The sequence below is a fragment of the Camelus ferus genome, chromosome 32 (genome assembly GCF_009834535.1).
Source record: "Camelus ferus isolate YT-003-E chromosome 32, BCGSAC_Cfer_1.0, whole genome shotgun sequence".
NCBI lineage: Eukaryota > Metazoa > Chordata > Mammalia > Artiodactyla > Camelidae > Camelus > Camelus ferus.
In genome coordinates this window covers 7,044,362-7,057,431 of record NC_045727.1, presented here as the reverse complement: position 1 = coordinate 7,057,431, position 13,070 = coordinate 7,044,362, and the positions used below count along the sequence as shown (strand labels likewise).

Genomic DNA, 13,070 nt, shown 5'->3' with positions numbered 1-13,070 from the left:
GCTCTGAATGTTCAGAAAGAGAAAGAACAGAATGGGTCTGGATGCAGAAATCAGGGCATTTCCCAGTCTTGATGGGTAGGAGAAGGTGGAAGTGACGTTTAAGATGAGTAAAGGTGAACTTGGACAAGATACAGTGAGGGTTGGGGGAAAGAAGGATGGAAAAGTGTTCCAAGAGGGAAGAGCATGTGCAAATGTCCAGAGGTAGAAAGACAAGTTGGAACTGAAACAAATTCAGTGTTTGGAGAGAAGAATGAAGGAGAGACAGGGAGGTGAGAGATGTCTACAGGGACTATTAAGTCTAGACTCCATCCTGAGGCAATTAGAGTGGGGCACAGAGGGCTTTAAAGAAGGGAGATGAGGTGTGGACTGATTTGATTTATATCTGAGAAAGATCACAGTTTGTAATTTAATGTTTGTTGAATGTCATTAATGTTTCTCTCCACTGCCAGACTATACACTCCATGAGTTCAGGGACTCTTTTTGCTAACAAGGTTCTCGAAATCCATTTATGGAAGAATTGATGGAAAGAAGCAATAATCATATTAGTGCTTCATGTCGAAGGCATTACTTCTGGTCTGGACTTAAGTAGACACTTAACTAGCTGTGATTCATTCCCTTTAAAGTACATATTCTTTGACCTAGTATCTTCTGTCTAATAAAATTTTCATAAAACTATCCACCAAGTGGTTTGTTGAATAAATTGTGGTGCATCTAGAGAAGCTCTGGGGAAACTGCTGGAAAGAGGCAGGAGTTTGGCTACGGGGTACATGCAATCAAGCATACATCTTGGTAGAAGGCAGCTGCTGGTCACTAGGAAGAGATATCTCAGTTAATGATTTTGGTGCTTTTCTAAGTGTGGGAAGATGCAAAAATCTCAATTCATAAGAAATTTCTCCTGGAATTTAACTATCTAAGGGTTTTGCCTCTTTTCCACCAAAGCACAGAATGCCTCATCCTGCTCTTGCCCTGAATTCTTTTCAGGGTGTATTTGTGGGTCTGGGACTGCAGCGGCTAATGACCTCATCCTTATAGAACCTTGTGATGAGCGACATTCTTTGTCTTACAGGTTTAAAAATAGTAACTTCTTAAAAAAAAAAAATCATTTCCCAAAAACCCTGTTTGGACCATGAGGGGGTAGGGGGATCAAATACAAGTGCAAATATATTTCTCCGTTAGGAAAAAATACTCAAAAGTTCTCTCAGGCTCTTTCTGGCCGTTACGAAAGCCAGTGAGCATGAGCGAGAGTACAGTGAGGGACAGGCAATCCGCCCGTTTTAAGAGGTGCAAGAGAAAAGCGAGGCCTTACCGTTTCTGCATTTAGAAAGTAGAGCAAAGAATCCTGCAAAAAGGTTAAAAAACAATCAAAGGTAGCTCAGGTGCATTTCTTAAAGCAACAATCTTGCAAACCCAGTTCTTCCCCCACCCCCACCCCCCGGGTTAGGCGGAGGAGGGACGCAGGTAGCAGGCCCCTGCTGCGCGAAAAGAAAGGCCAAGCCTGAAGCGGTGACCCGGGATAGCCAGACGACTCACGGTCAGGGTTCAACCAATCAAAGAGCAGAGTGGGGCCCAGCCTCGCCGGTGATTGGAAGATCGAGGAGGGGCGGGGCGGTGACTCCAGCGCATGCGCTCCTCCGCAGCTTGGCCCGCGTTTCCTCCGTGCAGTTTGCAGACCGCTGGGAGTGTATGTTGCGGATTTGCTCCTTCCCTGCTCTCCTTTGGCTTTCCCTGCTGTCTGCCCTGCTCAGCCCCGCGATGCCGGTGGATCTCAGCAAGTGGTCCGGGCCCCTGAGCCTGCAGGAAGTGGATGAGCGGCCGCAGCACCCGCTGCTGGTTAAATACGGCGGGGTGGAGGTCGATGAGCTGGGCAAAGTGCTGACACCCACCCAGGTACCCGAGGGCGGCGAGGGTGCAGCTGTCCGAGGCTAAGAGGCCCTCAGGCCGGCGGGGCGGGGACCCGGAGGAGGTGGGGAGGACGTTCCGGCCTCCGTGCGTCCAATTCACCGAGAAAAAGGGGTGGCTGTACCCATGTAGCAGGCCTGAGGACGCCCGGAGCTTGGGGAACCCGGCACGTGGCGGGCGGGGCTCGGCCTGTGGGAGGAATTGATCTATTTTCCCAGTACTTCGAGGCGCAGGCAGTGGCATCGTCCTGGAAACAGTCCAGATCGGGGGGGGGGGGGGTCGGGAAGGGGGCCGTCCTCGAGAGGGAGTGGGCAGTGGCCACCCCCACGACCCCAAAGGCTTCCCTACGGTCTCGGGATTTCAGGCCTCAGTTTGGGGAGCAAAAGCCCCATCCGAGGGCGTATGACGCATTATGTAACCAGTGATCAGCAGTGCCCAGCCATTCCTCCTTTGTTTTAGCGGTCAGGAGCGTGGAGCCATCCAAATGTAAGTGCGTTCTGCAGATGGAAGCTCCAGGGTAACGGCCTTGTTTTACCGTTTGGCCCCTGGTTGCGACCAGGTCCTGGCTGCTGCAAGTGGAGAAACTCGTGTGTCCGAAACCGGCGAGTTGTTGGTCTTTAAACTGAGGGGCAGCGATGTGAATAGACTGCTCGGACGGTTTATTAGTTTAGATGTTTACAGAGTTTCTGTTGGGTGTTTAAGTATAAAGTGTTCCTCTCACGGCCTCCCTTTCCCAGACTCACTGTCAAGTCTGCCCATCTTGGCTTTCTCATTTTCTGTGCACTTTTAAATATCCAATTAATTCAGATTTCACTTTAGCAGACCCGGGGTAACGTGATCTCCAAATCTAGAGACCCTCTCATTCCAGAAAACGTAAGATTGTAGTTGAGAGGACTACTCACTCAGTCAGCTATTCGATCAGCTCCAGGATTAAAATCCTGACCCACTTGTTTCTGTTAATAACATGCTAGGATACTACCTCTGTAGTGTTCCTGGGACTAAAATAAATAATGTATATTAAACTTCAGCTCCTGGCTCTTAGTTGGGTCACTGCACTTGAGCTTTTATTAATAATTTACTCTGCTTCACCTATGAGGAATCTGAGGTCAAAGAAAGAGTGTTGGTTTCTTCAGTGTTTCTGACTTAAGTGCAAGTCCATTCCTTCTGCAGGTTAAGAACCGGCCCACCAGCATTGCATGGGATGGCCTTGATGCAGATAAACTCTACACCTTGGTCTTGACAGACCCGGATGCTCCCAGCAGGAAGGACCCCAAATACAGGCAAGTTGGGGAATGATGTGGAAACAGTGAGTCATCCAAATCTGATCTGGTGCTTCTTGCACCGTGTAAGTCCCTCACTGGACAGACTGTGCTGGGAGAAGTAGACCCAGTTTGGGATGTTTTCATCCCTGCTTAAGCCTGAGTGTGCATTTCACTCCCTAGAGCAAGAGTCTAGAAACTACAGCCAAGAGCCAGATCTGCCCCAGGCCTGTTTTGGTACAGCCCCACAAGCTGAGAATGGCTTTTTTGTTTTGAAGTGAATGGGGGGGTACCCTGAAGAACAATAATACTCTGTGACATGTGGGAATTACGTGAAATTCAGATTTCGGTGTCCATTTAGCTATGATAACTTATGTCCTGTCTCTGGCTGCTTTCGTGCTTTTGGTAGCTGCAGAGTTGAGTAGTTGTGATAGAGACAGTGCAAAGCCTAAAACATTTACTGCCTGGCCCTTTGCAGGAAAAGCTTGCTGACCCCTGCCCTAGAGAATCGGAGGGAGGGAGGGAGTGGCTGGGTCCTCTCTGCTGGCCCATGACGTATGCACTGGCCAAGAAGGCAGGGCCGTCCGTCTTGTCCGTCGCTGCATCCTGGTGTGGAGCACGTGCTTCCTGTGTGTTGGCTGGCTGCACCATGAGTGTGTGTGGGTGTGTGCTCACTTCCATGGGTGCTGATGGTCCTCCGTTCTTCCACATAGGGAGTGGCACCATTTCCTGGTGGTCAACATGAAGGGCAACAACATCAGCAGTGGCACAGTCCTCTCTGATTATGTGGGCTCTGGGCCTCCCAAGGGCACAGGTCAGTAAAGGCTGCTTTGGGAGGGGGCTGGGAAGGGAGGCTGGGTACGTATTAGGAGTGACCTTAAAGTGCTGCAAAATTTTAGTCTGGTTCTTAGAGTTTTATTCTTTTATTTATGAGAGCCCTTACCCTAGTGAAGATTTTAGGCAACTCAGTTCCCCTCTGAGGCAGTTGCCTGTCTGGGGCACTCGGGACCTGCAGTAGTGTCAGGGGGCTAGAGTCTTGGGTACCAGTTAGATGGAAGCAGGGTAATTGGTGAAGAGATACCAAGGAAGTAGCTTTGCAGAATGCTCAGAACAATTTCCCAGGGAAGCTCCACATGGATTAAACAGTTAAATCATCTAAGTTCTAAATTGAACCTTTGCCCTGTAGGATCTTTGAGTGTCTAGTTCCCATGAAAGTTCTCAGAGATAGTCATAGTCTCCAAATTAATTATAAAAAATTGGCTTCTATATCGTTCCCTCTTTGTCTCGAAAATCCAGCATGGTATCTTGAAAAGATCTGGAAGACTTGAAGAACTATATTGAAGATACCCTTATTGTATTGCATTGTGTTATACATTATATATCTAGAGAGAGAACACTGTATTGAACCTCTCCACTTTGGACAAATGCTGCTTTAGCTCATGGTGGGAGAAGTACTGTCGGTGCCCACCATGCCTTACAGGGTGTTTCCATTTGCTGGAACAAGGAAGTGGTGGTAGGTGGAGCGTGGCAGAACACGAGCTCTGTACACACCGTCCAGCTGTGAGTTGGCCTGAACCAGGTACAAGAAGGCCCCTGACAAGGGACCTCGTGTTTTATCTGTAGGCCCAGAAGCTTCACACGGCTCCAAGCCCTCTCATGTGTTCCTAAGAGGATGGCAGAGGGACAGCTTTCCCAGCGATCTCTTGAGTTCTCTAAGGCAGTTATACAATTAGGCGGTTTAATTATGGGAACTACACCCATGAGAATAAAGCAATTCTCACGTAGGAGCTGTGTTCTCATTAACAAAAAGAGCTTCAAATACTCACTTCTTTTTTTTTTTCTTTTTTCATATTCTTTAGTAAGGTCTAACTTACATTTAATAAAACATACAGATCAGGAGGGTTTAGTCAGTGACTATTGATTGGTGCCCACGAACATGTACACACCACTGAAAATGAGGTGTAGGATATTTCTGTTGTCCCAGGAGGTTCTTTAAGTGATCTTTTAAGTTAAATTTCCCCAGAGCTAACCATTCTCTGACTCCTCCCTCCATAGATTACTCTTGCTGCTTATGGAGTCAGACACATGGTACCATGCAGTATGCATTTGTTTTTGGTCTTTTTGATTCAAGGTTAACATCTGTGAGATTAATCCATGTTATTGTCATATTAGTAGTTCATTCCTGTTCATTGCTAAGTGGTATCCCATGGTGGGAATACACCATGCTTTGTATAGTCTTTCTCTGGACATTTGGGTTGTTTCCAGTGTTTGGAGATAACGAATAAAGCTGTTATTTCTGTTCTTGTCCTTTTGTGGGCAAGTATCTCCACTTCTCTTGGGTAAATGCTGAGTAGAAATGTTCGAGGGTGGGTCATAGAAATTGTCTGAGTGTTTTCCAAAATGGCTGAAAATTTTTTACACTCTAATCAGCAGTATAGGAGAGTTTTAGTAGATCCATAGAAGATTCGCACCATATGTAGATCCATACCAAGATTCATCCGTGTTATAGCACGTGACAGAATTTCCTTCTTTTTTAAGGCTGAATAATATTCTGTTGTACATATATACTACATTTTGTTTATCCATTCATTCATCAGTGGACATTGACATTTGGGGTGCTTCACCTCTGGGCTATTGTGAACAAAGCTGCAGTGAACTTAGGTGAATAAATATTTAAATAAATTTTATTTTTAAGTAGCTCATGGTACCTATTTGTGTCGAGTACTTGGAGTTTGCAGGAAACTGCATGGGTAATAGGGTGCTTGCTGGCTGGTTTTAAAACATTCTTTGCTACTTAATTGGTTAAAGTGAGTTTGGGTCGTTTCTTTCAAAGTAAGTCTCTAGACATCTAAGGAGGTGAGTTTTGGAGGCAGAGAGATACTTTTAGGCTTTGCTGTGGTGTGATGAGCACCTGGTCAGGGACTTGCTGTGTCCTTCATCCATTTCTCACATATTTTTTAGCACCTCCTGTTTACCATGCACGAGGGTAGGTTATGGGGTGAAAATGGTCAACAAGACAAACATCATCGCTTTATAGAGCTCTCTTTCTAGTGAGATTAAAAAGTAAGGATTTTAGGGAACAGTGTTACTGTGGAAGAAGTAAAATGAGCATTCTGGTGGGAGTGGTGGAAAATGAACAGCAGTAGGGTTCTGGTGGGATAGACTGGGGCCTCGAGGGGGATGAAGGAGCAGAGCGGGAGGAGAGTGGTCAAGGGAAGACCCTGTGGGTCCTTAGAGGCCGGAACATGGGGTGGGGGCTTTATGCAGATTGCAGCAGGGAGCCACTGGGTGGTTTTCAGCAGGTGAATGACCCACCTCTCAGGATCCTCAGTGTCCCTCTCCTCAGTGGGGTGGTCTGGGTCCCTCCAAGTTGGTGAGTTCTCCAAAAATGGGTAACATCTCCCTCTCAGATGCCAAGCTGTGTGTATGTCTCCCCTCCTGCCTCTCCCTCCAGGTCTTCACCGCTACGTCTGGCTGGTTTACGAGCAGAACAGTCCACTGAAGTGTGACGAGCCCATCCTCAGCAACCGGTCTGGAGACCACCGCGGCAAATTCAAGGTGGCGTCTTTCCGCAGAAAGTACGGGCTGGGGGCCCCGGTGGCCGGCACGTGTTACCAGGCGGAATGGGACGACTATGTGCCCAAACTCTACGAGCAGCTGTCTGGGAAGTAGAGAAGGGCTAGGAGATGGGAACCGTCCCCAGTGTTGCCAAGCAGTGTTTCAAGTTTAATGATGCATGTAGATTTCTCCCCTTCCCTGTTCCCGAGCTCTGAGCAGTCAGATCTAGGTTTAGGGTGACTTTTCCTTCTACCCGTCCTAATTCTAGAGGGTACACACTCTGGTTTATGTTTAGATCAAATCTGAAGTCCATTTGGGGGGATATTTCATACTGTGATGGGGTCATCAAAATGTTAACGTAAGAGTAGCAACCCAGAATTTAAGGAAGAAGAAAATTCTGGTAAAAAGACCAGGCCTATCGTAATAGATTAAGAGCATCAGAGAATCTTCAAGGGACGTTGAAAAAAGATTTGTGGTGAGCGGGAGCCCAGGATTGTGTGCGTAATAGAGTAAGAGCATCAGAGAATCTTCAAGGGAGGTTGAAAAAAGATTTGTGGTGAGCGGGAGCCCATCTTCTAGCGTGTTCTCACAGCCCTGTCTCTCACCAAGACAACCAGGGGCTGGCATGTTCACTAACCACCCCCCACCCCCATGTGGTACATCTCAGGCTGGTTACTGGGTGTCAGTGTCCTGCTCTGGCTGCTTTCAAGAGCAGTACTGGAAAAGCAATAGAGCTTTGCTTTGCTGTTGGAGCCCGGCCACCTAGAGCTGCAAGACTGGGTGAGAGGTTTATCAGAAATCCGAAAATCTATGCCTGTTAAATTGATTGTTCTTCTTTGGTGTAAGAAAAGCCAGCTTGGACTTGCTGAATGTTGTGTTAATTCTGCTATTTGCTTAGTTGAATAAAAATAAAAACGTTGTGTGGATGAACCAGGCCTCCAGATATTTTGCCCTTTCGTGTGTGGGGTTTCCTAAATGTGGGAAGTCATGAGAGCCCCTAAGGGTCGGTATCCCGTTTCCATAACCAGCAGGATGATTGGGACTTGATTCAGGGACCAGAGGGTCCACACTTATACATGTCCCACTAAATACAGCAGGAGCAACCATTTAAACTTGAGGTTTAAAGAAAAAAAATATCACAAAACTTTAGGCCAAGTCTTCTTGCCCCAAAAGCAGCTTTGCTTTTTGTAATTGGCCCTTTCCACCTGACAGTAAAGCTAGTTGAAAACCTTCCTCCTTGGTGTAGTTCTGTATAATGACTGAGAAATTAGCCCACGTCTCTCACTGTTCTGATTGTAATCCCTATAGAATCCGTACCAAAAAGGGGAAGGTGGGGCAAGGGAGGATGACTTTGACACCACTTGATGTACCAAAAGAAAGGATGGAAATTGACACAACGTAAACTGACTATAACTCAAAATAACATTAAAAATGTATATATTCATATACATATAACACACTCTCTGGAAAGATCTATAACAAAATGTTAATGGTGGATGCTTCTAGGCAATGATATTACAGGTGTATTTTACTTAAAAAAAACAAAAAACAAAAAACAAAGGAGGTTTCACTGACCTGGTCTGTTGATGTGGAGGGATGCTGATCAGGCCTGGCACGTGCTTAGCAGGGCTGGGCCCTTCTTCCCTTTCACGGCAGTACTTTCTTCTCTGGAAAAACTTGGAAATGTTGCCTCATGTAGTCTCTGAGGGTGGATAAGGTAGAGTCAATTTTTTTTTTTTAACCTCAGGGTTTTAAAGTTCAATTTTAAAAAATATTTCTTAATATTTAAAGTATTTATCAAATTAGAATTTGGTGGTAAAAATCTCTTTTCACAAAGACGTCACCTATAAACCAATCAGTCTTGATTCATTCAGTTTGCCTTTCCAATCCTGGTCGCTTTGTGAGAATCCACAACTTCAGATTTTCTAGCTCACCTTTGCTTAACTCCTGGTAAACACCTGGGAAACTGAAATTTTGTGCTCACTCCTGGAGATTTTTAACATTGAGTTTGTCTTTTCACCCCAAGAATGAGGAACTAACTCATCTGCAGTACCACAACATGGAAATAATTCAGGGAGTACACCATCACTTTTCTGAAGAGTCTGGTAAACAGCAGATGTTTTTATTCAGAAAAGCAGAAAGAGCAAATACTGCCGCAACTTGGTATTTCTATATGCTAATTGCATTGCCACGCACCCACCCATAGGAAAGCCTACTAATACCATGTTCTTCTTGAGGCCACTTTTTACTTCATCAATCAAATGTGTAAGCACCTGACACATTAACATCAATCGATTCAAGGTGTTCTGGGTAGTCATTAGATACAAATCTGTCTGAATCATCCATTGGAGATTGCTCCTTTCAAAGGAGTAGATGGTCAGGGAGGAGCTGTTGGATAAATAACTTTTATGTGTTGGAATATTAAACCTTGATGTAAAACTTGCTATGTCCACATTCTCAGTCCTTGTCCAGAGTCACCTGGGCTGTGCTGGGAAGATCAGAGAGGCGCCATGCCTCCCAGCCAGCCACACAGTGCAGCGCTGCAGGCCCTGGGAGCATGAGGCAGCCGCGGTGGCTGCTGCCTTGAACAGGGGTGGGGCGTGTGTCCCAGGCCCCGCCCACTAAAATTCAGCTTTTAGATAGTATTTTGTAAAACAGATGTTATAAAGGAAACAACTACCCTGTTGACCTTAAAAATAAATGTGAGGATAAACAAGTTCCTACTGTATAGCACAGGGAACTATATTCAATACCTTGTAATAGCTTAAATGAAAAAGAACATGAAAAGGAATATATATACATATAACTGAATCACTATGCTGCACACCAGAAATTAACAACATTGTAAACCTGTACTTCAATTTAAAAAATAAAATGAATTAATAAAAAAATAATACATATGAAGAGATGTGTAAGTAATCTTAGAAGCAAAGGGATACCGTGCTTCACCTATTAAACTGGAAGGGAGACTTGAACTTGCCCAAGGGCACCGGGCTAGGAAGTGGGCAATTCTGGTTCTGCAGGCAGCTCTGGCCTCAGAGCCCAGCTCATCACTGCCGTGCCTACTTGCACACAAAATACCCTTTGAGGCTCAGCCTCCTCATGTGCAAAATGGGTGGGGGTGTGCGGGGGGAGGAAACATTAATCTGCCTTGTCTATCTCAGAGGGTTGTTGCAGAACCACAAAATGATGTTTTGTTGTGATTAAGTGAATTCATCCACGGCAGTGATTAACGTGACCTGACTGACATGCAGGAACACATGACCACAAGTGGCCCGCTCTCCTCAAGGCTGCTTCCTGGTTTATCAAAAGTGTGTCTGCAGGGTTTAGGGTGAAGAGCAATAGGAGGCTGTTCGATATCATGGTGCAGCTTCAGCAGCCCTGCCAGAGCCCAGGATTTCTACTCTGGAGCCTTGCCCATCATTCTGACTTGATGGCAGAACATATGTCAAGCGGGGCAATTACTCCGGAAGTCCTATATTAGATCCTGATGAACAGATCCTAAGACCAGGCCTCAGAAACACAGGACTGGCATCTCTCTCATACTTAAACATGATAGTACTGGCCCAAAGCCTCTGCTGGGTCAGAGAGTGAACTGGTGCAGCTTCAATGCCTACTTTTAAAACCTTTCAGCTGTTTGCAGCTGCTCTGGGATGTAGATCCTTAAATGGCCTATGAGGCTCTGTATGATCTGAGCCCCTTTCTCCTCTCTAGCCTCCTACAGTTGTCTTCTCTTTAAACTCCAAACTTGCTGGCTGCCTCTCAGTTCCTGGATGAGCCAGACTACTTCCAGATTTGGTCCTTTACAGACGGTGCCTGGAATCTTCCCCTTCCACTTTCTTTGACAATATCCCATTCGCCCTTTAAGTATTCCTTGACTGACTTTCAGGGAATCCTTCCACGACTAGGTAAGATTCTCCTGTGCTGCTTAAAATTGTAATTTTAAAATATGTATATTGTGTAATTTTTAATTTAATGTTTACCTCCTCTATTAGTCGATCCTTCACGGAGGGAAGGGCAACCAATTTCCTGCTCAATTATCTCTAGCATCACACATATGTCTCATATATAATGAAATCTCAGTGACCGTCAGTCAAATGAATAATTGTAAAGGGGTTCTTAAGTTTAGGGAGCATGGGCTTCTTTATATCTATACACTGTGCCAAAAGAGTTCCTTCTTCCCTTTCCCAGATGTATCCTTCTACAAAAGTTCACATATAACTGAGTTTTTACAGAGTTCTGTAAAGCCCATTCATCAACTCCTTAATTCTGATGACCACAAGCAACAGAAAGCTAATCTCAGTCTAATGTCCCCTCCAATCAGGAATCTGTATCTTTTAGCTTTTTTCTTACCCTACTCTTATCTCCTGTCCTCGGTCTGCTTGTACCTTTTTCTTGAGGAAACTCAAATGGACTGAAAAATTTCCAATAGTCTTACGATCACATTTCTGGAAGTACTAAATAGGGCCATCTCTCAGATTCTACCTTGATAAGCTCCCACTTAACCTGTTAACAGGTAGAGTATTTCTTTTTCAACTTTATTGAAGTATAATCGAAGTGCATTATGCTGCACATACTTAAGCTTGTAATTTGATAAGTTTTATGTAGGTATATACCAGGAAACCATCACCAAGATCAAGATAAACAATTCCATACCTCCAAAAGCTTCTTCGCCTCTCTGTAATTCATCCCTTCTCCTTCTAGCCTTCTCCCACGTCACTACTGATCTGCCTTCTGTCACTATAGTTTCCATTTTCTAGAATTTCACATAAGTGGAATCATATCGCACATACTCTTTTTTGGCCTGGCTTTTGAGGTTGATCTGTGTTGCTGCACATAGCAACAGTTCAAGTAGTATCCATCGTATGCACGTGACAATTTATCCATTCAACTGGTGTTGGACATTTGAGGGTTTTCTAGGTGTTCTTGCTATTGCACAGCTGCTATGAATATGTGTATAGGTTTCTGTGTGAACCTAGGCTCTCATTTCTAGTGTAAAAACCTAAAAGTGGGGTTGTGGGTTGTACACTAAGCGTGTGTTTAACTTCATAAGAAACTGCCAAACTGTCTTCAAAAGTAGATATACTATTTTACATTATGAGAGTTTCACTTGCTCCACATACTCAACAAAATTAGTGTTTTCTTTTTTTTTTTCTAGACATTTTAATGGACATGTAGTGTTCTCTCTTTTAGGTTGGATTTCCCTGACGGCTTTTGATGTTGAGCATTTTTCCATGTGCTTACTGGTTATTTGTATGTCTTTTTTTGGGAAAGTGTCCACATTTTGTCTCATTTTCTTATTGCTCATCTTTATATTATTTAGTTGTAAGAGTCATATATATCCTGGACACACACCTTTGTCTGAAATGTGTTGTGAATATTCTCTTGGTCAGGCTGCGGCCTGTCTTTGGAAGAGCAAAATTTACTTGTTTTAATGAAAGTAAAAATAAATAAATAAATAAATAAATAAATAATGGTTCCTACTTTTTCTGTTCTAAGAATCTTCTGCCTAGTCCAAGCTCACAAAGATTTTCTCCTGTTTTCTTCTAGAAGTTTTATAGTTTTAGATTCTTTACTTGAGTCTATCATCCTTTTTTTTTTTTTTTTTTACACTGGATAACTCTTTTATTAAAGAGCACAGGATATAAATCTATGCTGGAATGAATGTAATGAATATTTTAATCCTGAAAATAGACACAGCTTGTTAGATAATCCTAAAGGAAAAGTTCTTCTTCACCAGGAATACCATTTTCCTTGAATCACAAGTAGAGGATTATTCATTATTCAAATAGTTATAGATTACTTTCCTGTATAAGAACAAAGGCAAGGATGTCCACTGTAACTAGGACTGTTAATATTACACTAGAATTTCTAGAAAATATAATAGGATAAAAGTAAAGCAAAACAAAATAGTAAGAGATTTAGAGAAAGATAATCTATACTTTCATTATTTGTGTATTATCTAGAAATACAAAGGAATCAACTTTATATCTTTTTAAAAAAATTTGTTTATTGAGTTAGTCATTTTACAGTGTGTGTCAAATTCCAGTGTAGAGCACAATTTTTCAATTATACATGAACATATATACATTCATTGTCACATTCTCTTTCGCTGTCAGCCATCCCAAGATCCTGTATATATTTCCCTGTGCTACACAGTACAATCTTGTTTATCTATTCTACATTTCCCACCCCCTGTCCCCTGGCAACCACAAGTTTGTATTCTATGTCTATGAGGCTGTTTCTGTTTTATATTTATGTTTTTTTTTTTAAGACTCCGCATATGAGCGATCTCATATGGCATTTTTCTTTCTCTTTTTGGCTTACTTCACTTAAAACGACATTCTCCAGTAA

General features: G+C 43.8%; 1 protein-coding gene and 1 pseudogene across 1 annotated transcript; one reads left to right on the top strand and one right to left on the bottom strand.

Moving 5' to 3' along the window:
• The first annotated feature begins 1,623 nt into the window (after positions 1–1,623).
• PEBP1 (phosphatidylethanolamine binding protein 1) lies at positions 1,624–7,646 on the top strand. Its single transcript, XM_014554459.2, has 4 exons — positions 1,624–1,887; positions 3,070–3,179; positions 3,872–3,972; positions 6,613–7,646. The coding sequence occupies exons 1-4, from the start codon at positions 1,684–1,686 to the stop codon at positions 6,828–6,830; spliced, it is 633 nt and encodes a 210-aa protein (XP_014409945.1). The 5' UTR covers positions 1,624–1,683; the 3' UTR covers positions 6,831–7,646.
• A 782-nt stretch (positions 7,647–8,428) lies between these two features.
• On the bottom strand, positions 8,429–9,186 carry LOC102504231 (annotated as a pseudogene).
• Between the last annotated feature and the right edge of the window lie 3,884 nt (positions 9,187–13,070).

Excerpts from the sequence above, each read along its gene's own strand:
- PEBP1 (XM_014554459.2), top strand. The coding sequence starts at position 1,684 with ATGTTGCGGATTTGCTCCTTCCCTGCTCTCCTTTGGCTTTCCCTGCTG. Across the intron at positions 1,888-3,069 it reads AAGTGCTGACACCCACCCAG|GTTAAGAACCGGCCCACCAG; the intron begins GTACCCGAGGGC and ends TTCCTTCTGCAG. Across the intron at positions 3,973-6,612 it reads TGGGCCTCCCAAGGGCACAG|GTCTTCACCGCTACGTCTGG; the intron begins GTCAGTAAAGGC and ends CTCTCCCTCCAG.